Here is a 22,718-nt window from a genome sequence, read left to right on the forward strand (position 1 = left end):
TGCCCCTGCCGCCCCCTCCCCAGGTTTCAGCCCAGAGGGACCGGGTCTCGGAGGGGGGAGGAGCCCGAGCCTGGCTGTGCCCCGGCCCCACCCTGCAGGGTGTTTGCTGAGCCCGTGTCTCCCGTTCCCCAGATGAAGGTCACAGTGTCCAGAGGGGGCGACCACAACAGTGACGGTGACAGCGTCCGAGAAGCCACCAGCTCCCGGAGGAGCAGTTCTCGGGACCAGCTCAGTGACGTGAGTAGCCCAGCCGCTCCCCGGAGCATTTCTGGGTCCCTGGGGTGACTGCCAGACCAGCCCCCAACCTTCAGACACTGCAAGCCGTTTGCTTAGGGGCCCAGAGTCTCAACTGAGGGTTTTGTGCTCACAACTAGCATCTGCCTTCATTAAAACATGATTTTTCACTAATTAGGGCTTCCCCGTTAGGAGGGATTTGAATGAGGCGCAACCACGAGGCACTGGCCGGGGCCCGTGGAGGCGACCGTGCTGGGGTGCAGGTCCTGTGTCCCGCTGGGGGCGGGCTTGGGGTTGGTGCCAGGCAGGCAGCCGGCAGGGACGTGGATGGGGAATGACTCGCACAGATGTGTTTATTAAGAAGGGTAGGGGGAGCGTCTCTGGCCCCGTGAGCAGGTCTGGAACTGCAGGGAACAAGCTGGAAGCACTCCCACCTGCCCAGGCGGACCGGCCTGTCAGCTCAGGCTGGCAGTGGCCTGCGTGTCCAGCATTCCAGGTCTCTGCCTGGATGCTGAGGTGGCCACTGGGGGCCACGCGGAGGGGAGAGTGCCCCACCGAGGCACAAGCTGGCCTGTCCGGGGACACCCTTCGGTGTCCTGCCTAAAAGACAGGTCCCTGAGCTCAGGTCCCGGGTTGGGTGTTCTTGGGGCCCAGTGTGGGGATGACCCAGGCAGGCAACACACAGGAGCTGCCGCTGGGATTTGGCCCACAGTGGGGATGCTGGGTAGCCTTCCAGGGCCCCTGGGTCTCCCTGGACCTTGGAGAAGGGGATGGGCAGGTGATGTCAGGGCTAGGGGTGGGGACAGAGGGGCCCCAGGGGGAGGGACGACTCAGGCAGAAGGGTTCCCAGGAGGAGGCATTGCTCCTGGAAGAGGCCTTTGTCTTCTTGACCCCCAGCTGCAGAAGTGGCCGCAGAGCAGAGATGGGTTTTCTGCAGGGCTAAATGGAACGAGTCGTCTCTCATTATCATTTAAATGGGGGCTGGGGGAGGGCGGGCACGGGAGGCCGGGAGGAGGGCCTAATTGCCCGGCTCCGATCTTGTTGCCACAAGATGGGAAAATAGGCTGGTAATTGTCTGGGGCCGCGGGGGCTGCCCTAGTTCGAACTCCTCTAATTGCCAGCCGCAGTAAATGAGCGGAGACAGATTCTGAGCACAGCGCCAGCGGTGTGAGGGCGCAAGCTTGGGGGCAATTATGGCACCCTACCCACCCCCATTAGCAGGGCCTGGGGCTGGGCCACCCCTGGTGGTGAGGGACCCCCACTGCGGTGAGCTCGGCCTGGCAGACCCCCAGGGGCTGGCCCGGGCCGGCCAGGGTCTGCCTGGGGCGGGGAGGGGTGGCCTGGCCTCAGCTGAGCAGAGCAGAGTGGGCCAGGCTGCAGTGGTCACCCCTCCCAGAAGAATCTTGGCATCTGGACCTCAGTGTGGCCTGGACCCTGGTCTGTGGGTCCCACACACCTCAGACAAGCCCGCCCTCGCTGACTGCGCCAATGTCCCCCGCACACACACCTGCCCGGTCACCATGTCCTGTCCGCCTGGACCTCAGGGCTCAGCCCTGGGGAGCTGGTGAAATGCACTTGACTGGTCTCTCCCATCGGATCTGAAATGCCCTTTTGAACCAGAGGGAGCTCCATCAAGCATTGTTGGGGTCCCCTCACAGGGCCTCTGGGGTGGCTGTCAGCCTCCAGGCCACAGCTGACCCCCACATCTTGACATCTGAGGCCCCAGTTGCCCAGCTCCTCCTCCAGGAAGGCTTCCCGAGGTTTCCCGCTGGACCCTGTGACCTGGGAGGCTGGTGGGTGGTGAGGGAAAGGTCGACCTGAGCACAGAGAGGGGGTCGACCCCTGGCCCAGAACCCTGTGTGGAAAGGTGGGGTTGGTCCTCTGGGAGGGGCTGAGATCTGGCCAAGGGCTGAGCCCATCCCCGAGGAACGTGGGGAGGCCCCGCTGGGCTGGACCACGTCTCCAGGTCTGGGGGTGGAAGGCTCCTGGTGCAGGTCTTCAAGCCAGGCCCCAGGCTGATCTGGGCTCCATGGTGCTCGGCGTGGCCCCAGGCCAGAGTTCCAGCAAACACCCCAGAGGGGGCTGCCGGGCTCTGCCTGCTCAGGTCCTCGGAGGAGAGGGTGGCCATCAGGGGCTGCCGCCGGTTCCTGACTGTCCTTCTTCCTTCCCTGCAGAGCTCGGCGCAGGCGGTCTCAGGCAGAGGTTACTCCGTAAGTGTCCCGCCCTGCTTCTGCTGTCTGCTCCCCGCACCCTGGCCCTCAGGAGCCCCGACTGTGCCAGGCGCTGCCCCCAGGCTGGAGGGGGGTTGGTGCAGGTTGGGGGTGGGGCCGGAGTGGGCGGAGGTTCCAAGGGAGCATCCCTCCTGGGGTCCTGCCCTGCAGCCCTGGCCTGCGAGGAGTGTGGGTGGGCCGGACACTCTGCCTCTGGGTCCTGTGGGGCAGCGCTTGGTGTCGGGTCCCACCCGTGGAGCAGCTGCCCCCCAGTGCCCTGACACCATCTCCCGGACCATACTCGGCCGGGCCGGAGAGTCTGGACCGGGGTGTGTGGCCCCAGTCCCTTAGCTGTCGTCTGGGGCCCAGGGGCAGGAGGGGGACGGCCTGCTGCCGCCTGATACTCCAGCCAAGGGGGGGCCCCGTCCCTGTCCCCCAGCCTCCTCCTCACGACTTTATTTCATTTCCTCTTAAGTATCAGGAGGACTGTTAATGACACCGTAAAACCCAGAGCTCCATAAAAGCCATTTCTGCAGATTTACAGCCGTTTCGGCTCATTGGAGGGCAGGGTCCTGGGCTCCGCCCGCCTCATCCCCGCAGCCCCTGATTTACTGCGAGTTCCAGAGTTCCAGGGTTTGACAGGCAGCCTCTCTAAATCACAGGGGCTTTTTACAGGGTGTGTAATTAACCCATTAATTCCCCGGGCGGCAGGGACAGCCATGGATCCCTGGCCGTCCTCTCCCCCAGCTCCCCAACCCCCAGGGTCCGCTGGCCCAGGCAGCTCTGCCTTCTGCCTCTAACCCCGGGCCAGGCCACAGCGTCTTCGAGCCTTTGACCTGGGGGGCTGGACACTTCTGGGTGGTGGTCCCGGGGCCGCCCGAGGGGTGTCTTCCTGGGGAGTCCTCTGCCCTCCTTGGGCAGCCTTGGTGCTCTCATCTGCGGTCACGGTCATGGTCGGTGGCCCGTGCTGCTCCTTCCTCCCGCGGGCCTGGGCGGTCCTGACACACCAGCCTCCCCTGGAGCTGACTGTGTTGGCAGTGGCATTCAGGCCAGGAGCTGGGCCAGGACCAGGGCTGTGGGAGATGGTTGGCAGTGTGGTGCAGGTCGGCACTGGGGCGAGCTGGCACGGTAACGGGGACAGTGGGGGCCAGAAGGCCCACCGGCCTGCATCGGTCCCAGAGGGTCCAGGAGTCCCGAGAGGCTGGGCCCAGGGAGGCCCTGTGTGGAGCTTCCCGCTGTGTCTGAGATGCCCAGGGCAGCTGGGGTCTCCCTGCCCCAAGTCTCCTTGCCAGAGCTGCTGGGCGGCCCTTCTGCTTCCAAATCACCATGTGTCATTCGTGGTTTCTCCCCAGAACGCTGCTTTGAATGTTTCCTGGAGAAGAACCTGTAATTAACATGCCAGCTGCTTGCAGCTTAGCTCCCCGCCGCCGCTGCACGGGAGTGACAGATGGTGGCGGGCAGGGGCCCAGCCTGCTGTTCAGCCGTGGGGCTCCTGGACCATGTCTGCAGACGCCTGCGTGTGCGCACCAGGCCCTGGCGTGAGCAGATGTGTCCGCAGGTCCCTGACGTGTGCCGGCCAGCGCTGCAGGGCATGCATGGTCAACCCGGCCCTGGTGGCCCTCTTGCCCAGTTGGCGTGGTAGCAGGGGGGGCTGCCCCTGGGGCTGGAGGAATGGAAACGGGCCCAGAGGACCCTTGCCCAGCAGGCAGCGGCTCGGGGCTGGGGGCAGGCAGGCGGCCCTGCCAGGAGCCAGGGGGCTGGGGTTTGGAGGCCAGCTGGGCCGAGCTCAGGGCGGCTGCAGTCCTGCCTCTAGATCCAGATTTCACTGTGGAGGCCTCAGACACACCTGAGGGTGCCACTCAGGTTGGGGGCCATGTCTGTGTGTGGCTCTCAGTGAAAGGGGAGTGTGTGTTGTGTACCCCTGTGTGTTGACACGTGTCGGTCACATGCACGTGCCTTGAGGCGGTGTCTCTGTGTGGCCGTGCGGCTGCACGCCTACGCGTAGAAGCATAACGTGTTTCTCTCTGGCCATCTGTGTGTGTGTCTGGGTCTTGTCCTCTCGAATGTCTGTCTGGAGGTGCCCGGATGTGTCTGTGGATGTAGCAGGTGGGTGTGTGCCTGCCACACGTGTGTATCTGCATGTAAGTGTCCATCTGAGAGCCTGTGTCTGGACGTGGCACGGGTGCCTCTGTACATGTACAACTGTGATTCTGCAGTACGTGTGTGTGTGTGTGTCTGGCCACGTGGCATTGCGTGTAGGTGTGTACCTTGGCCTGTGTGTCCCTTGCCGTCTGTGCGTGTCTGCAGTTGGGGCCTCAGGCCCAGCAGGGGTCATGCTTGTGCTTGCCTCTCCTCGACAGCGTCCCTCCCCCCGTACTAGGTGACAGGGCGGGGGGCGGGGGCATTTGTCGTCTGACCTGGTTTATAGACCGTACTTAAAAGAGTTTAATTTGCCGAGATTTATCCCCAGCAAATCCCCAATTATCGTTCATCCCCAACAGCGTCCGTCCCGAAAGCTCCGTGCAGCCTCCCCAGCCCGCCGTCAGAGGTGCGTTAGTGCCATAGGATTACTTAGAAAGTAATTTTCCTAATTTGGCTGCTTGCAACCAAGGACACGAGGATTCGTCTCCCGCCGAAGCTGGGGACTTGGGGCTTTCCTCTATTAAAGAGAAATGAGTATCTAGACTCCTGCCGAGGCGGGAGGCTGGCCCTGCCCCCACCCCGAGCGTGCTGCCCGGGGACGGGAGCGGAGGACACCGAGCAGCAGTGACGCCGCAGTGACCCGGGCAGGTGTCCCACGGCCACCCTCCGGGGTGGACGTTGTTATCCTGGCGATGACTGCCCACCCTGTAGATGAGGACGCTGAGGCACGGGGGCAGAGACCCCGCTGCAGCGCCCACTGTCAGGAGGGGTCTCTGCTAAGGGACCCCCGGCACTGGCCACACCCCGGCGTCCCTGCCGTCCCCTCCCACCCAGCCCCGCCCCGCCCCGGCCCCTGGTTGTCACCAATGGGAGGAAGCCTGCCCTCCACCTCGCCCGCCTGAGCCCAAGGCACAGCACCTCTCCCACCCTCACTGGCCAGTCTCAGCTGAGCCGCGGTCCTCCCGCCCTCCCCTGGGCTTGGTCACCACCCACCGCCCGTCATGGCGGCTGGAAAGGAATCAAACAGCCAACGCCCCTGCCCCGGGGATAAGTAGCGTCCCCCATGGAGGCGGTGAGCTCTGCGGAGGAGTTTGCGTGGCGTGGCGGGAAGGCCTCCCCACCTCGCCCTGACACCGGAGCGGCCCCAACACACGCACACACCGGGAGCAAAGGCCCTGGGCCGGGGGGCCCACGTGTGTCGGGAACAGTGCGGGGGCGGCCAGTGAGCCTCTAACGCTGGTTCCCAGGAGAGCGGCGGAGGGCTGGGAGGAAGGGGCACCTGCCTGCACCCCGGCCTCCAGGATGCCCAGGCTCACCTGGGTCGGGCGGGGCCCCACCTGCCGAACCTGCCGGGGTGGCCCCCATACACACATACACACAAGGCATCGTTAGCTGATGGGCGTGACTGCCTCAAGGGGGTTTCTGGAAGTGACCTCTGAGCTGCTGGCCGGGCTGCAGAGAGCCTGCCAATCTCACATCACCTGCACTGCAGCACCAGCCCCGGGTCTCAGGGACCTCCACACCTCGCATTCCTGGCGCAAGTGGGCGAATAAGACGTGTCAAGGCCCAGCTGGCACCCTGCCCCGGGGCCGCGGAGGAGACTGCTGCGGCCTGTGGCGCGCCCCTGGCTGGTCCCTTCCCCCTGGAGCCTGGGCAGTAGGGCAGAGTTAAAACTAGCAGCTGGCGTGGCCCAGACAGAGCCGACACGAGGGCTGGCAGGGCCCAGGCTGGCGCTGTGCCCAGCCAGCTGTTGCCGAGGACGTCTGTCTGGAGGGGCGGGGAGGGGGGGCGCAGGGGCTCATTGTCGAGGAAACACCTCGACATCTGGGGGTCACGGGAGGCTCCTTTCCTCCCCCGTCTGGGGCTTGCTGCCAGCTCGTGGTTGGTGGCCTCAGTGCCTCTGACGTGGGCCTCGCCCGGCGGGCTGGTTGGGCTTCCTCAAGCGTGGTGGCTGGTTCCCGGGGTCCCGAGAGCTAGGAGGAAGCGGCGGCGGTGCTGTGGCCTCCTGAGGCTCTGTTGTCGTAAGCACCCCTTAGGCTCGTGGGGAGGGGCTGTGGACGCCCCCCCTCTGGTGAGAGTGTCAGCACCTCATGAGAGGGCTGCCGGCACCTGGGCAGCCTGGGGACGCACAGGCCGCTCACGAAGCGGAGCCCCTACCCACCCTGACGAGGCCTCTCACACTCGGGGCGCAGCGGCTTCTGCGGGGGAGGTCCGCCGTGCACGCGTGTGTGACAGCACCAGCCCGCGCACAGCCCTGGGAGGTGCGGCAGTGGACGAGGCCAGCTGAGCTCCAGCCACGCCGGCAGGGCCATGTCCCATGAGCCGCGTGCGCACGCGCCCGCGCCCTGTGGGTCCTGCCAGCCCTCCTCCCGGGCGTGCTCGTCGTGGCTCCCGGCTCCACGCTCGGGTTTCTGCCCCGTCACCCTCGCTGGCAGGAGCGAGCGGCACAGCCCTGCCTGCTGGGAGCCCCGGTGTGGGGCTCGGGAGGGCAGAGCAGGTGGCCCGCCGGGGACGGGGTACCTGGTTGGCCGCCTGCAGGTCACTTGCCAGCTTTGCCCGTAAGCCAGGGGCGATCGTGGCTGAAGATGAGGCGCGGCATGTGGCGGGGGCGTCGGCTCCCGTGAGCCCTCAGGGGCGGGAGGGCTGGTGGACGCGGGCGGCGAGTCCTGCAGGCTGGCAGGGGCGCCCGGGGGGCCCCTGGGCCGTCCTGAGGCCTGCCTGCCCCCGTGCCCACCGCGGCCGCGGCTCAGCGCCCTCAGCCCCTGCAGCGGCCCCTGCTCGCTCTGGCGGCCGGGCCTCCTCTGACCCGCCCCGCTGCCCCGCTCGCAGCCCTGCGGCAGGCTCCGTCTTTACGAGGCGGGTTTACGACACCCGTTACCCTGCTCCTCGGGCCTCTTCCGAGCAGAGCAGCCGTAATCTGTACAAAAGCAATGGAAGCCCGTCAGGCTCTCCCTGGAGCCGGGAACTGCACCCTCCTCCCACCTCTGAGCACAGGACCGTCCTCAGCCAGGAAGGGGCCGCTGGGAAGGGGTCGCCAGGGACGGTGGGTGTGCGGTGGGCAGTGTCCTCACCTGTGATGCAACCCCAGCCCGTACCCAGCCAGCCTTCTGTCAGGAGGCACCGTCTGCCCATACATCCGTCCGTCTGTTCGTCCGTTCTTCCCTCGTCTGTCCTTCACTTGGCCCACCTCTCCGGGTCCTGGGGTGCAGCCGTGCCCCACACCTGACCAGCTGGAGGACCCGGAAGTCCTTCCCTGTGGGCTGATAGAGAGCCTGCGTCCCGCTGCCCCTGTCGTCCAGCACCTCTCCCGGCTGGGCTGGGGGCAGGGGGGTCAGCACCGCCTCCGCGGCCAGTTGTGAGGGATTCTGAACGTGGCATGTGGGTACATCCGCGGCTGTTATTCCCAGGGAAGCAGACCGTGATGTGTTCGCCTTGGGGGCCTTCGCCGCTGGGAAGAGGGCCAGGAGGGGAGAGTGCCCAGGACAGCCGGACCGTTCTTCATCGCTGGCCTGGGTCGGTGGATGTGGCACCAGGAAGGGCATGGCCCTCAGGGCCTCTGCTCGGCTTCCTGTGGGCGGGCACTGGGTGGGGGGCCTCTCCAGGCAGGGGGCAGCAGGTTCTTCCTAAAAGGGCTCTAGGGCCCAGATAGAGCAGGGACAGAGTAAGTGATAAATAAGAGAAGCAGGTGACCTGCACGGTGCTGTAGGCGTAGGTGGTGCAGGTATGGGGGGTGGGTGCTGGCTTTGGAGGGGGTGCTGGTGTAGAGGGGGTGCTGGTGTAGACGGAGGAGTGGTCAAGGACTCGGGATTTCCCTGACACGAGCGGCCCTGAGTGGAGCCGTGCGCGGCTGACAGGTCTGCCTGCCGGGGCTTCCCGTGGGCACACTCTGGGCCCCTCTGGCTGTGGCCATCCTCTGCAGGCAGCCGGGTCCTTGGCCCCTGACTCCGCTGTCCCGCGTAGAGGTCAACCTGCCAGGGCGGCACGCCCTCCCCCTGAGGGCTCCAGCATCTGGGCCCCTCTGGAGCCCTGGGGACCCGCTCTCCCGGCCAGGAAACTTCCTGCGGCCACCCTCTGTCCGGCCAGACGCTGGGGTGGGAGAAGGAGGCGTCCTGTGCTCCCCGGGGGTCCCTGGCCCAACCTCTCGGCCCTGAGCCCGCATCACTCCCTCCGCCCCACTGCTGTATCCTGCTCGCCCTCTCATGAAGCAGCGCCCCAGCGCATGCTGGGGGGAGGCCGTCTCCGAGCCCCCACGGGTCACAGTCAGGTTGGGGTGGCACAGACCTGGACAGCCACCTACCTCTGGGAGCCCTGGGCCCGCAGGCCCCGTGGCCTTTGGGTGCTTGACCCAGCAGGACGGCTTGGCCCCCGGGTCGGTGAATATCCTGGCTTCTAGCTCCGCTCTATCAGGAACACGCTAGCGCCACCTCCGGGAAGGTCATGTGTGGCCCCCAGGTGTCGAGCAGGGGAGGAGCAGGGATGGCAGAGCCAGAGGCCACTAGCCCCTGCCCGCCTGGAGGCTGCACTGCCAGTCCGAGGTCCTGTGAAGCCTGAGGGGGTGAGCGGCCCGCTGGGCAGGGCCTAGCAGGGTCTCAGGTCGGGAGAGGAGGTGAAGCCGCCGGGCCGGGTGCCACCCGGTGCCCCAGTCTTCTCATATGTAAGACAGTGGAGCCCCGGGACCCGCCCCACAGGGCTGCGGGGAGAATCCGCGCGCCTGCCGGGCACCTGCTGTCACACTCCACGCGTCTGCCTAGGCCTGTGGCCTCTGCGCCGCCCGCCTTGGGGCCGTGCTCCGCTGGGCGCACCGCAGAGCGAGTCTTGGGGCCCCTGCCCTGGCGGGGAGATGGTGGGAGAGAGCAGGTGCGTCAGCGGCAGGTGCTTCCAGGAGTGCTGGCTGCTGCGGAGGGCATCTGGGGCAACTGTGCCAGCGGTCAGGGGCAGCGTCCCAGGAAGAGCCAGCAGGGAGGTCGGGCCAAGGGCAAATGCAAGCTGGGGTGCAGGTGCGCCGGGGCCCGAAAGGAGGAAGGGAGGGGCCCGCCAGCCCATGGCTTCAGCAAGGCTCGTCCCAGCTGCCCACACACGTCAGGCGCTGGCGCCCCTCTGGGTGGGTGGCCCCACGGGAGCTCTGGGGAGCGGTGGGCAAGGCAGACTGCAAGCTGGGGGCCTGAAGCTTCAGGCTGGGTGGTCCAGGCCTCGGGGGTGACGTGGGTGTGTCACCCGTGTGTATCTTGTGCTGTCATCTGAGCAGGGGTTGGATTTAGTGGCAAGAGAGCATTCATTCGTGAGAAAACCTCAAGTCTCCGTGGCATTTTGCAACCATCTTTAAAAGGCTCCTCCCCACCCCCCATTATTTTATTTCAAACCGGCAGCGGACCCACGAAGAGGCCTCAGCCCGCTGCAGAGGTAGGAGCTGCGGCGCACGCACCAGCCCGCCTAGCGTTACGGAGCCGCTGACGGGAGAACACCCGCAGCCGGCGCTTGCGGGGTCAGGCCTTCAGTGGGCCTTGGATTTGGGCCCCCCTTGGGCACTTTGCAGGCACTGCCAGGAGAAACCACCCCGGACACCCTACCGCGCCCCTGCCCTACAAGCTCCTCCATCCCGATGCCGAGCCCCTGGCCTCCGTACGGGGTCCCTCCCCTCCCCTGCTCTCCATATGGAAGGCTCTGGGACATTCTAGAAACCACTGGCCCCCAGAGCTGCACGTGTTCTAGCTGTCTTGTCGTATCCCACTGCTTTGTGCACTCAGCTCTGGGCGTGCTGCCCCCGTAGCTGGGCGGCAGGCCGCAAGGTGGCCTCACTCACTCACACCCTTGGCTCCTGGGTGGGCACGGACCCACCCTCTCCATGGCAGCTCGAGGCCCTCCACGGGGGTCTCCCTGTGGGACAGTGGGGCAGCACGGGGCTCTCAGAGGGCAAGGCAGCCCTGGGGCTGGCCTGCTGGCACGTGTGCCGCTTTCCATCAGTCAGCTCAGCCTCGCCAGCCCAGCCCCCAGGGGAGGGGATGGGCCTCGGCCCTCAGTGGGAGGGTGACCAAGAACATGCCTGCTGCGGTGTGGCCCTGCCACCTCAGGACCCCGCTCGCCAGGCCAGCGAGCTTCTTCTCACTCGTGTGTTTGTCATCGGTTGCTAAGTAACCAGTTGCCCTGACTTAGTTGCTTAGGGCAGCAGCGTTCACCATGACCATTTCTGAGGGCGGGCATTCAGGGGCGCTTGGCTGCGGACCTCTCCAGAGCGCAGCCTGCGGGGGGGGGTGAGGCCGAGCTCTGGACGGCGTGGTCATTCCGCAGTGGGCTCTGGGAGGGCTCGTGGGGGCCACCACAGCCCCCTCCCCAGGTTCCTCCCCCGCCCCTCCGGGCAGGCAGCAGCTTCTGCCCCCGGCCACACCCCTCCCGCCCCTCTCGGCCTGCTCCCACCCCGCGGCGGCTGCAGAGGCGGAGATGCGGGGGCGCCCTCCCCTCCTGGCCCAGCCTGGAGTGCGGGCAGACCCTGGCCCCTCAGGTTAGCCCAGAGCAATTCAGGCCCCTGGAGGCCCCGCCCCCCTCGCACCTTCAGGCAGCACGAGCCAAGGACTCTCGTCCAGTCGGGTCCTGTCCCTAGAAGCTGGACGCCGACGCTCTAGGGAACCCCTCAAGGCCACGGCCACGTGTGCCAGGAGCCATGGCTGGAGGGACGGTCATTCTGGGGAGCGGGAGGGTGGCGGGCAGGCCGCTGGGAGTGAAATTCAATTATGTGGAACAGGCGGGGCTGCCGGGACCCAGAAGGTTAGGAATTAATGTTAACACCATTCTGGTTAAGACTTTTTGTGTTGATAAATAATTCATAAGGCAGTTAGCGCTTTGAGTCTGACAACAGGAGAATATATTAATACAGTCGACTCCAAAAAGGTCAGCGGCGGGCGGCAGGGCCAGGGGCCATCTTTTATTCATTCCTGACATGGGATCGTTCATTATTCCAGCCCAGCGAGGGCTGCGGGGAGAGCCGCTGATGAGAAAAGGGAGAGCGGGTTTGGTGTGACCCACCGTCCTAGGTGTGGACCCAGGCCCCAGCAAGGCCCCTGAGACGGGAGCCGAAAGCGGCGGGGTCTGCAGCTCAGGCGGGGCCAGGGGTGGGCGGGAAGTGGGTCCTAAAGCGGCGACTGCTGGCCGTCCCCAAGTATTTGTGGCACCCTCGCTGTGGGCCAGGTGCCACTCCAGGCCCCAAGGTCAGAGGATTGAAGAGAACCCAGAAATCCCCGCTCTCGTGGAGGCCATGGAGGGAGGGGCAGATGGGAAAGGGGAAGTGAGTCAGAGGGGTGTCGTGTCAGCAAAAGTGCACAGAGCGGATGTGGAGGGCGCCCCGAAGCTCCGGGTCCAAGGGTGCCGTCCACCCGAGGAGAGGCTCGGAGGAGGGGCCCGGCCTCTCGGGGTACCTGTGGCACGGGCGTTCCTAAGGGGAACAGAGCGCGTGGGACCCTAGCCATCACGTGAGCATTTGTGTGTCAGTGTGTGTGTGCTTGGGCATGTGTGCAAGTATGTGTACAGGTGTGCACGTGTACACGACAACGTGAGTACACGTGCGTGCATGCAGGTGTAATTACAGTCACAACGTGGCCGGCCAGAGGCGGGGGGATGTCAGGTGAGCTGGTGGCCCGTGAGGCCTGTGGAGATTCGGGGACGTCACGTTTGCCCCGGGCGTGAGGCGATGTCACCCTTGGCGCTGAGCAGTGACGTGGCCGCCGCTCCGTTGCCAGGAGCTGCTGGAGGGGACCGATGAGGCACGCAGCGGAGGAGGGGGGCTGCGGGACAGACACGCTTGGCCCATCTGGGGGCAGCAGGTTTGCCAGTCGGCCGGCGGAGCCTGCGGGGAGGGCTCAGGGAGGGCTCCCGGGAAGGACGGGGCTGCCCTCCGCGCCCACCGTCACAGCACCCTGCATCGCCCCTCACGGTGGGACCACGCAACCCCGGCACAGAATTAGAAAGCTACAGGGGCAGAACTGATGGGAAGAGAAGTTGCTGGGGGAAAAGGGCTCGTTCATGATGTGAGTGCCGGGCCTGAGTCCCGGCGTGGGTGCGCAGAGCAGAGGCCGTGGGGCGCTCGAGTGTATCCTCGTGGCTCTTGGAAAAGTTACCCACAGGGAGGTGCCCCAGTCCTCCTTGGTATCTGTGGGAACTGCACCCGGAGAAAATGAAAAGTAACTTTGTGTTTTTCATAACAGGGTCAAGGCTCTGGTGATACTGAGCAGGTTGTCGGCTTCGTGAACTTTGTCTGACAGAACATTCCAGAATTATGTGAGGTGCTAGGCAATGCTGTGGGGACGGCCCCCAGCACAGGCAGAACCCCACTCTGTGTGAAACCCAAAGCACCCTCTGGATGCCGACCCTCGAGACCCCATGAGGGGAGGGGGGTGGGACCAGTCAGTTGTCAGGGCCTAAGTCATCTATCTGCTCCTTCATTCCTTCCCTGCCTGTGCTGTCCGGGGTCTGTGTACACTCACGAGTCATTCATTCATTTGTTCCCTACCCCCTGCTGTCTGGGGTCTCTGTGTACACCCACGAGTCATTCATTCATTCGTTCCCTACCCTTTGCTGTCTGGGGTCTGTGTGTATCCCCCTTGAGTCATTCATTCATTCACTCCCTACCCACATTCACTCCCTACCCACTGCTGTCCAGGGTCTGTGTGTACCCCCCGTGTCATTCATTCAGTCACTCATTCCCTGCCCGCGCTGGACTGCAAGAATGAGATCTTTGTACTTTTTTTTTTTTGGCCTTGCCGCGTGGCATGTGGGGTCTTAGTTCCCCGCCCAGGGATTGAACCCGCACCCCCTGCATTGGGAGCACGGTGTCTTAACCACTGGACCGCCAGGGAAGTTCCCGAATGAGATCTTTGTTCTCAGGGAACTTGGGTTTCACTGGAAGGAGGCTGGTGATAAACAAATTAGCAACTGACTGAAGATGGCTGCAGGGCGAGGTCAGGACTGCATAGGCGGCTATGGAGCGCTGCGCCCAAGCTCAGCTCAGGGGAGGGCGGGGAAGGCCAGCCTGGCAGGGTTATGGGGGGCGGGGCAGCAGGCCAGTCGCACAGGCCAGGCGTGGGAAGGCCTGGAATTCTGTTCCAGGTCCTCTTGGGGTTGGCGCGTTGGGAGGGGGGCCTTTTGCTGTGCCGGCCTCCCCTCTCACGGGGCACCGGCTCCACCCCAGCCTCTCCCCACTGAAGACAGACCGCGCGCTGGCCACCCGGAAGCCGCGGCGTCCACAGCGACAGCTCAGGCTTGGGGCCTGGGATGACGCCGGGCTGCCAGCGAGCCCCGCACCGTGTCCCCGGTGGCCTCCCTCAGAGGCAGCTCTCAGCCGCGTCTGAAAGTGCAGGAGGGGCCCCAGCCCCCCGTCTCTCAGGCCGCGCGAAACCCGAGACCCGGCTGCAGGGCCGTCTCTTCTCAGCCAGGCTTGGTGGCCGCTGTGGCCCCCAGAGCTCCACCCACTGCCACTTCCGGCGGGGAACGGGCTGCGGGGCTCAGCCCTCCTGGCCCGGAGGGGCCTGGGGAAGGCAGGTGGGCCGTGTGGGCTGAGCACCTGGCCCAGGTGACTCGGGCCCCTCTGTCCCCGCTGCGCCCACCCCGTGACGGGTGGCGTCGCCACAGCGCATCCCTGCTCGGTGGTCCCCTCCCCACAGAGGCAGTCCGCGCCCGGCTATTAGGATGCAGTAACTTAATTGCTCGTTAATTGAGTAATTAGTGCTTTGTTTTGCTTTAAAGCCTAAATTCTCACAGAAAGTGACTTAGCTGAGTAAACAAACATGGGATTTTCAGGATCCACCATCCAGGTATCATGCCTAATTAATCAGGGCCGACTGTGACTTCCTGGGCCGAGGGGGCCAGGGGCTCTTTGAGGGGCAGTACTGGGACCTCAGTGCGGTCTTGGCCACCACGAGGGAGTCGCTGGCGTGGGGCCCTGACCACATGGGCAGGTTAGGACTGTGGGTTCCGGAGCCTATCACCCACCCTGCAGCCATGCCCTGGGAGGACGCCCAACCGCTCTGCCTCCGTTTCGCCGTCCGTAAGCAGGTAGATCTGTGGTGGGGACTAGTGAAGTGTGTGGAAGCAAGCCCAGTGAGCAAACACAGCATCAGCCCCATGCCCTGTGGTTTTCTGGGCCTCTGCCTCTCTTCTGCCCCCACTCCTGCCAGCCCTACGGTCCCAGGGCTTGCCTGGGGTTCTAGGGCAGGTGGAGAGTGGCACAGGGCCATTTGGGGCCTGGACCCAGCTCACGGCCCCTGCTCAGTGGCCATGTGGCCGCAGATAAACCCCTTTACCCTTTGAGCCTCTGCTGTCCCATCGGCGAAGTGGGCTTGTGCCACGGGGAGCAGTGGCGGCTGCAGCCGCGCTTGAAAGGAGGGTGCTGCCAGCCTTCTCCAGCCGTGTGCCCGGCGCCCCGCGCGCACCCCGCCCCGCACGTGAGACAGCGGAGGCCCCAGCGCCACCCTGGTGGCGCCCCCGCCCCCGAGGGCCCCCAGGGTCTGCTTCTGACGGGGGGGGGGTGCCTGGCTGACACCCTCAGCCGCGCTGCTCGTTTACGTGATGGAGGCGCGCGTACCGGGTGAGAAGTGGCCTTCCCACCGCAGAGCGTAACCAGACAGCGCTGCCTCTTCCCAGGCTGCTCCCCGCCCGGCTGGGGTCCACAGCTCACTTGGCTCTGTATTTTAGCCGAATCGCTTAATTGGCGTGTGTTCTACATCCCCATAGAGCGTTTGCAGCAGAAACGGAGGCGACATTTCCGCCCGGGCTGGGGCCCCTCTGCTCCCCAGACAGCGACGCCCCTCTCTTCTCCCCCAGTTCTTCCAAAGCGGCTCCAAAAGCAGAGTGTTTAATAAGCTGGAGCTGACGTGCGGGCCAAGGGCGGGAGCCCCGAGCGCAGACACGGACTGTCCACACAGCCACCGCTCCTGGGCCCGCGTGGCCCCATGGCAGGTCGCCTGACTGTTCAGGTGCCGCACGCTTGTGGGACACCTGGCAGGACACGCTAGGGTGGAGCGCCCCCGGACAGGGTGCCCAGGGGCTCACATGTGAGACGCCTTGGAGCACGACTCCCATGTCTTGGCGCTCAGGCGTGCACAGGCACACGTGAGCCACGAGAACACGCCCAGCGAGCGCTGCCCGCGCCGAGGACTGGTGCCACCCGGGCGTCCCCGGGCACACCTCCGGCCACGTGGCTACGACCCAGGGCGGGGGTCAGCAGCGGCTGCCCAGCAGCTCAGACCTTCCTCGCCGCCACGCCCAGGTGGCCTGAACAGAACGTCCCGTCACCTTCCGCGCACACACAGACCACGGATCCTGCCTACTTTTTCGGTTCACAGCTGCTCAGGCCTTTGCAGGTGACGGTGCCCACTGGGAGCCCGGCCCAGACCGGGGGGAGGGCCCGGCCCTCCTTGGCCCCCAGCAGCTCTGCAGTCAGGGCCTCCGCGGGCCCTTGTGCAGCTCAGGCCCTGCTGCCGGGCAGGGGCCCGGCCCACCCCCGCCTCCAAGAGCCAGGCCACGCTGGCCCTGAGCCTGCTGGACCCCTGGATGGAGGTGGGGCCGCCTGAGTGAGAAGAAGGGCCGGGGCGGTTTCACAGCCTCCTTCCAGCAGCCCCCCGGCAGCCCCTCAACCTGTGTCTCTGTTGCACAGTGGAGACCCCGCAGCGATCAGGAGGGACAGCCCCGCCCCCATGGGTGACCTGGCCCAGCCCTGGGTGCTGGAACGTCTGCTGGGCGCACGGGCTCAGCAGCAGGGCGCCCTGCCCATGAATTTTTCATGCCTTTGTTCGAGGACTGGGAGCGGCAGCAGCGACGCAGCGGTAATTAACGTTCGCTCTGAGAGAAGAGCAAGGCCCGTCTCTGCGGCTGCTGAACAACCGTGTCGATTTGTGGAGGCCGATGAGCAGCCCTCGCCCCAAGCAAGTAGCTGCCCAGGTTTCTGGAAGGGTCTCGGTGACGGAGGCCAAGCTCTCCAGACCTGCCGTGCAGGTGCCCCCGGGGAAGCAGGACTGTCGGGCGACAGTGTCTGTGCCCAGGCCCGTGGATGACTCAGGTGCCTCCAAGGGCTGGTCGGGTGATAGGGGAGAAAGGGCTGGGGCAGATCACGGTGACGGCGAAGGTGTCAGTGGTGATGGTGAAGGCGACGGTGATGCTGAAGGGGACGATGATGAGGGGGGTGACACTGAGGAAGGTGGAGATGGCGACGACAGTGGCTCCCATTTATGTGCCCGGACTGCCAACCAGCTGCTGCCCTGAGCACCCCACCCACACTGACCGATGTGACCCCAAGCCCCCGCAGCACCGAGGCCCCCCGTCTCGGCGGACGAGGAACTGAGGCCCAGAGAGGTGAAACGAGCGGCCGCCATTACCGGGAGTGAAGGCAGGACGGAGCCCCGGGCTCCGGGACCCACCGTGGGGCTATGTCCCCAGCATGTGACAAGGGCCAGCACTCGGGCCCTGGACGTCAGGAGAGGCGGGGAGGGGGCCCGGCGGGGCCCTGCCTGGCACTGGGCAGGGCTGTCACGCGGGCACGCGGCTCCCCGTTCTCAGGAAGGCACAGGACCTCATGAGAAATCTCCAGAGTTTTAAATGTTGGCAGCGAATTTCTTTTAAAAATTAGGCCAGTTAGGCCAAACAAAGCCTCATCCAGCTTATGGCTTCTCACGCTGTGTCTCAAGGCCACGTCCACCCATGGATGGGTCCCTCGTCACGTCACGTCCGTGAACGTGGGCGACACGCAGCTACCCTTGGGCATCCCCACGTCACATCTATTTGCATGAGTGACACAGTGGCCTGGGACATGGAAGAGCTGAGCTTCGGGGCTTTGGGAGGTGGGACCCTGAGCTCACATCTGCCTCTGACCTACACTGGGTGGTCTTGAGCTCCCAGCGGGGCGCCTCTCCCCAGCCCCTCATTAGAGTCACCTGGCCCAGGCTTCAGGCTGACGGGGTCTGAGGCCCCTCGGGTGAGCTGAGGTGCACTCAGGACTGTAAGCCTCTGGGCTGGCTGAAGGGTGGGCAGAGGGGCTGGTCCTGGATGAGTGGGCCTGCTGGTTCATTGTCTGCTGGCTCGACCAGGCTGGGAGGAACCGGTAGGCAAGTAAAGGGGTGCGCTACCTCCTGAGCGGGATTGGAGCTGGGGGCAAGCAGGGAAGGATAGAGTTGATGCTGGGCTCTCATCTGGGCCAAGGAGTGCTCCCTTTCTGGCCACCAGCCATCAGGGTCAGGGGCAAGAGCTGGTACTTCCAGGGCTGGGAGACACCTCCCTGAAACTCTCAGGTTTGGGCCTTCAGCCATTCCAAAGGGGAGCCCCTCATTCTCGGCCTAGTTGGAAGACAATAATAATTAATACTGAGTGATGATGGTGGTGGTGATGGTGGTGGTTATGGTGATGGTGATGATGGTAATGATGGTGCTGACAGTGGTGGTGGTGATGACGGTGATGGTGATGATGGTGGTGGTGATGATAGTGATGGTGGTGGTGGTGGTGATGGTGGTGGTGGTGGTGATGATGGTGGTGGTGGTGATGATGGTAATGATGGTGCTGACAGTGGTGGTGGTGATGACGGTGATGGTGATGATGGTGGTGGTGATGATAGTGATGGTGGTGGTGGTGGTGATGATGGTGGTGGTGGTGATGATGGTGATGGTGGTGGTGGCGGTGATGGTGGTGATAGTGGTGATGATGGTGATGGTGGTGGTGGTGATGGTGGTAGTGGTGGTGGTGGTGATGGTGGTAGTGGTAGTGGTGGTAGTGGTGAAAATACAACCACACGGTATATCATGATGAGTACACACCCAGCGCTGTCCTAGTGCTTTGCATGTATTCACTCATATAAGCTGTACAACAATCCTGTAGGTGGGCTGTTGGCTCCGTTTTACAGAAGCATAACTGAGGCACAGAGAGGTCATGGCACTTGCCCAGGGCTGCACAGCATAGGTGGCAGCACAGCGTCAGAGAAGGCGTCTGCTCCAGAGCCCATGTCTTGGGCTCCCACCATACCCAGCACATCCCTTGGGGCCTAGGGTCTGTCCCCTGCTCTGTGGACTCCCCGCCTGGACCCCCACCCATACCAGGATGACGCTCTCCAGGACCGCCCAGCCCAGCCCAACCCCGTGAAGGTCGCCTCACTCAGGCAGCTCCCACGAGACAGATGTGGCTCTTTTTCCCTCTTTGTCCTGATTAATTGCCTCATTCAATTCCGACTCTATTGCAGTTAAACATTAATTCAGTAGGACTTAGTAACGTGAATTCATTTGCAGCGCAGCCTGCGCTGGCTGAAAACGGTGAGTTGTTTGGTTAATTATAGGCTCCGTGGACTCGCTGGAAAGCACCCTCACCCCCTCCTCGATGTCAGATCGTTTAGCTGTCACCAGTGGCACCGTCTGAAAGCGCGGAAGGGATGAAACCGGGCCTGGGGTGGAGCAGGGCCAGGCCTAGGGGTGCTTCCAGGCTGCCCAAGGGACAGTGTGCTGCGCCCGAGGCCCGGCCCCCTGATGGTTTGATGGGATTGCAGTTTCCACCTCAAGGGCTTGTTAGGCATAAAGAGGCCTGATTGGGGGTGTCTGGCAGCTCGGCTAATTCTGCAGCATCAGAGGGGTTCCTGTCCCCCACAGCCCCCCTCCAGGCCACGCTCCCACAGGCCACGACCCCCCAGTTCCCCCCACCCCTCCCTCCTGGCACAGAGAACGTCCGGAAGTGCCGGTCATGTGGCTGCACGACAAAGCTCAGTCCAAGCTCGCTGTGCGGTGAAGCTTTGCATGTTCTGGCCACTCACCTTTCCAGCCTCATCTCCCACCTCCCCTCCTCGCCTTCCTGCTCTGCCTCTGGGTTTCAGCCACCCTGCTAGAGCCAGCCAGCCATGAGGGGCGGACCTGGCCTCTCACCGTGGCTGTACGGCCAGGAGACTGGGCCCGTGGTCCTTCTGCCATTTGTGAGGGGACACCCGCCCTGGAGGTCTTGGGCCAGGCCCTGCAGGGCGCAGTGCGAGGTTGGGGGGCAGAGGGTCCACGGGGCTGCTGTCAGCCTCAGGAAGATCCCCCCAAATGCCCATCCCCCCTGTCCCCAGGGACACTCTCCGCCTGCGGTGAGTGGCTGATAAAGCACAAGGCAGGTCGCCACAACTCCGTGAACCCTGTCATTGAACCCACCCCGGCCCTGGGGCGCGGAGGGCGTGTGCCTGATCGCAGAGTGGGTCTGGTGGAGGACCCCACAGAAACAGCACGTGTCTGTGGAACACCTCCACATGTCTGCCTGGGGCCCATCACCCTCCTGTGCGTCCCGGGGAGATTTATTTTCAGCAATATAATTCACTTGACATAAACGTGTCACAATTACAGTTGCTGGGAAGAGATTCTTTATGGTTTATATTCTTTTAGGGGGAAAATTGCTGTGGTTTCTAGAGCAGGCTTTCTTTTTAAAGCTCTGCTCACTGAAAATGGAAAACGAGGATTTGTTTGCACGATTTTCACAATCTTCCCTTAACCAGCTGCGCTAACCCGTGGAGCGGTTTCTGCTGGGGCATCTGCAGGGGCGGGCGGGGGAGCAGGTGGCCCCCACCCTGGCAGGCAGCACCTGCAGCACAGGCTGTCCTGACTGCTTGTCCTCCACGGGCCCCCGCCCTCCCTGCGGCCCCTTCAGGCCACCCGAGGCTGGGCCTCTCTGTCTCCCTGCCCAGGCGGTGCCCAGAGTCCCTCCCCTGAGCCCTGGTCCGTCGGCCTCGTAACCAGCCAAGGGCCCCTCACGTCTCACCGCGGCCCCCCCCACTGCCTGGAGAGCTCAGCACCTGGGAGGGAGCCTGAGGGGGGCGGGGGGCTGCTCCACGTGTGTCCTGGGGTCACCGGGTAGCTCGGGCCTGCTGGGGCGTGCCGGTGCTGGTCTGCATCTGCCTGGTCACGTGCGCTCCTCTGTCTCACCTCTGCCTCGCCTACCCCTACGACCAGCCCCCTGCCCCGGTCCTTGATGGAGCTCCCACCCAGGGCTTGCCTAGGTCCCCAGATCCCTCCCAGCTCCCGGCGCCTGGGCCCCTGGTCCTGCTGGCTGGGGACACCCCCATCCCAGACCTGAGGCCCCGAGTCGGGGCGTGGGGCGGCCAGAGCCGCCTCCTCTGGCCCTGCCCTCCAGCCCAGGCCCCTCCCACACTCTCACCTTCTCACCCCCTAGCCCCCGACCCGCCTGTGGGGCGCTGACTCACCTCTCTCTCTCTCTTCCCCCCACTGCAGTGCGACAGCGAGAGCGACGGGGATGACAAGGTAAGCCTTCCACCCCCTCCCCCGCCCCTCCTGCTGACCTGGACCCCAGCAGGCTGGGCCCTGGACACCAGGCAGAAAGGTCGTGGTTCTCCTGTGGGGTGTGCGGGTGGCTGTCACCTCCCCGACCTGGCTGAGGGCCGGACGCGGTAGACGTCCACGCTGGGACCTGGGACGCTGCCCAGGCCCCTTGGGGCTGCAGGACCGGGCCTCAGCTCCTGGCCTGCCGGCAGCTGTCTCAGTCCAGGGTTCCCTGGGATGGGGGAGCCGTGGGCAGAGCGGGGGCCACACTCTGGTGCGTTTCCATGCTGGGGGCCGTAAACATCACCCCAAAACAGAGACTTCCGCTAGTAGCAACAGCGCCTGGCCCCTCGCAATTCCCTCCAACCCCCCGCTTTTCAGGAACAATGAAGTTTCTACTAACTCGGGATTTATGCAGTGGGAGAGTTAGCACAGGGACAGCCGAGGGGCCTTCCGGCAGTGCCGTCATCCCTCTGCGTTCCTTTCCGCAGCTCCTGCCTTGGCCCTTGGGGTTCGGGAGTCCTTGCTCCTGGCCATCTGCCGGGCCCTGTGTGTCCTGGGGGAAGGGCAAGAGCTCTTGGCTCAGCAGGTATTGGCAGAGCACCTATTGTGTGCTGAGCTCTGCGTGGGCAGGGATACAGCGGGGGGCGCCGCTCGGGACTGGCTCTCGGGGGCAGCGACCGGGGGCAGCGACCAGAAGCAGCGGCAACAGGCGTGAGGCCCAGCGGGCGCAGGCGCCCGGCACTCACCGTCCCAAAGCCCTGTGGGGCAGGGACTGTCGCTTCCTGATGTAGAAGTGGAGACAAGGCACAGAGAGGGTAAGGAACCTGCCCGAGGTCACACAGCTGGAACCCGGGCAGGCTGGGTGCACCGTCCTTGGGGAACGAGCTAGCAGCCCACCTGAAGAGTCTTCGGTGGTGAGACGGGCAGGAGGTGGCCGCGCCGACGTGATGGAGCCCCTTGTCCTCGGGGTGGGGCCCCCCCGGGGGTGGCACTGGGCACCAAGGAAGACAAGTGTCCAGGCAGTGGGGCCAGTGTGCATGAGGGCTCTTCGTGTGAGGCGGATAGAAGGGCAGCTGAATACCAACTGGTGTCTAGGCAAGTTTCTGTGAACTGGTACGTGGTCCCGTCGGGAGGTCTGTGCGGTGTGAGAGCCTCGGTTGCTGCCTCTCTGGTGTGTCCTGGCCTGCGTGGGCAGGAGCTGTGGACGGACAGACGGCCGGCCCCCCTCGTACAGGCTTCACGCTCAAGCACAGAGCCGCCTATAAGCACGTGAGCAAGTGTGGAAAGAACCCAAAGGCTGGCTAGCAGGGTGCTCAGGGTCAGGGCAGGCCTGCAGAGGATGTCTGGGGTCCGGATTACCAGCCTCGTGAGGTAGGGTACTGGGCTGGGCTGGGCGAGCGTTTATCCCAAGGGCCGGGAGGGGGACGGGAGTCGCGTGGTGAATGGAGGAGGGGCAGGTGTGGGCGGGTGAGGTTTTGAGGATGTGCAGTCCGAGGTGAGTTGGCCCAGAAGCCCCGTGTGGAGTCGTTGCTGTGGTCGAGACCGTCCTGGGAAGGTGGCCAGAGGGCAGGGCAGCTAGGAAGTGTCTGTGGTCCCGAGTGCTCCCCGCTCAGCCGTCCTGTGAGTGGACAAGGTGTCGGGCCGCCGGAGGGCACTGGGACAGGTGCCGCATTTCCGCAGGAGCTGTCGCTCCTGATGTCTTTTTTTTATATAAATTTATGTATTTATTTTTGGCTGCATTGGGTCTTCGTTACTGCACATGGGCTTTCTCTAGTTGCGGCGAGCGGGGGCTATTCGTTGCTGTGCGTGGGCTTCTCATTGTGGTGGCTTCTCTTGTTGTGGAGCACGGGCTCTAGGTGCACGGGCTTCAGTA

General features: G+C 64.6%; 1 protein-coding gene across 6 annotated transcripts in view; it reads left to right on the forward strand.

The window, feature by feature from the left end:
• The window catches only part of FBRSL1 (fibrosin like 1), an 86,666-nt gene that overhangs the window by 32,861 nt on the left and 31,087 nt on the right, over positions 1-22,718 (forward strand). For all 6 annotated transcript variants that reach the window (XM_057526238.1, XM_057526234.1, XM_057526236.1 and 3 more), the window contains exons 3-5: positions 133-237; positions 2,409-2,444; positions 20,795-20,824. In XM_057526238.1, the coding sequence (XP_057382221.1) occupies positions 133-237; positions 2,409-2,444; positions 20,795-20,824 (171 nt within the window). The remainder of the gene's footprint in view (positions 1-132; positions 238-2,408; positions 2,445-20,794; positions 20,825-22,718) is intronic.

Source organism: Balaenoptera acutorostrata, chromosome 13 (genome assembly GCF_949987535.1).
Source record: "Balaenoptera acutorostrata chromosome 13, mBalAcu1.1, whole genome shotgun sequence".
In the NCBI taxonomy this organism is placed as follows: domain Eukaryota; kingdom Metazoa; phylum Chordata; class Mammalia; order Artiodactyla; family Balaenopteridae; genus Balaenoptera; species Balaenoptera acutorostrata.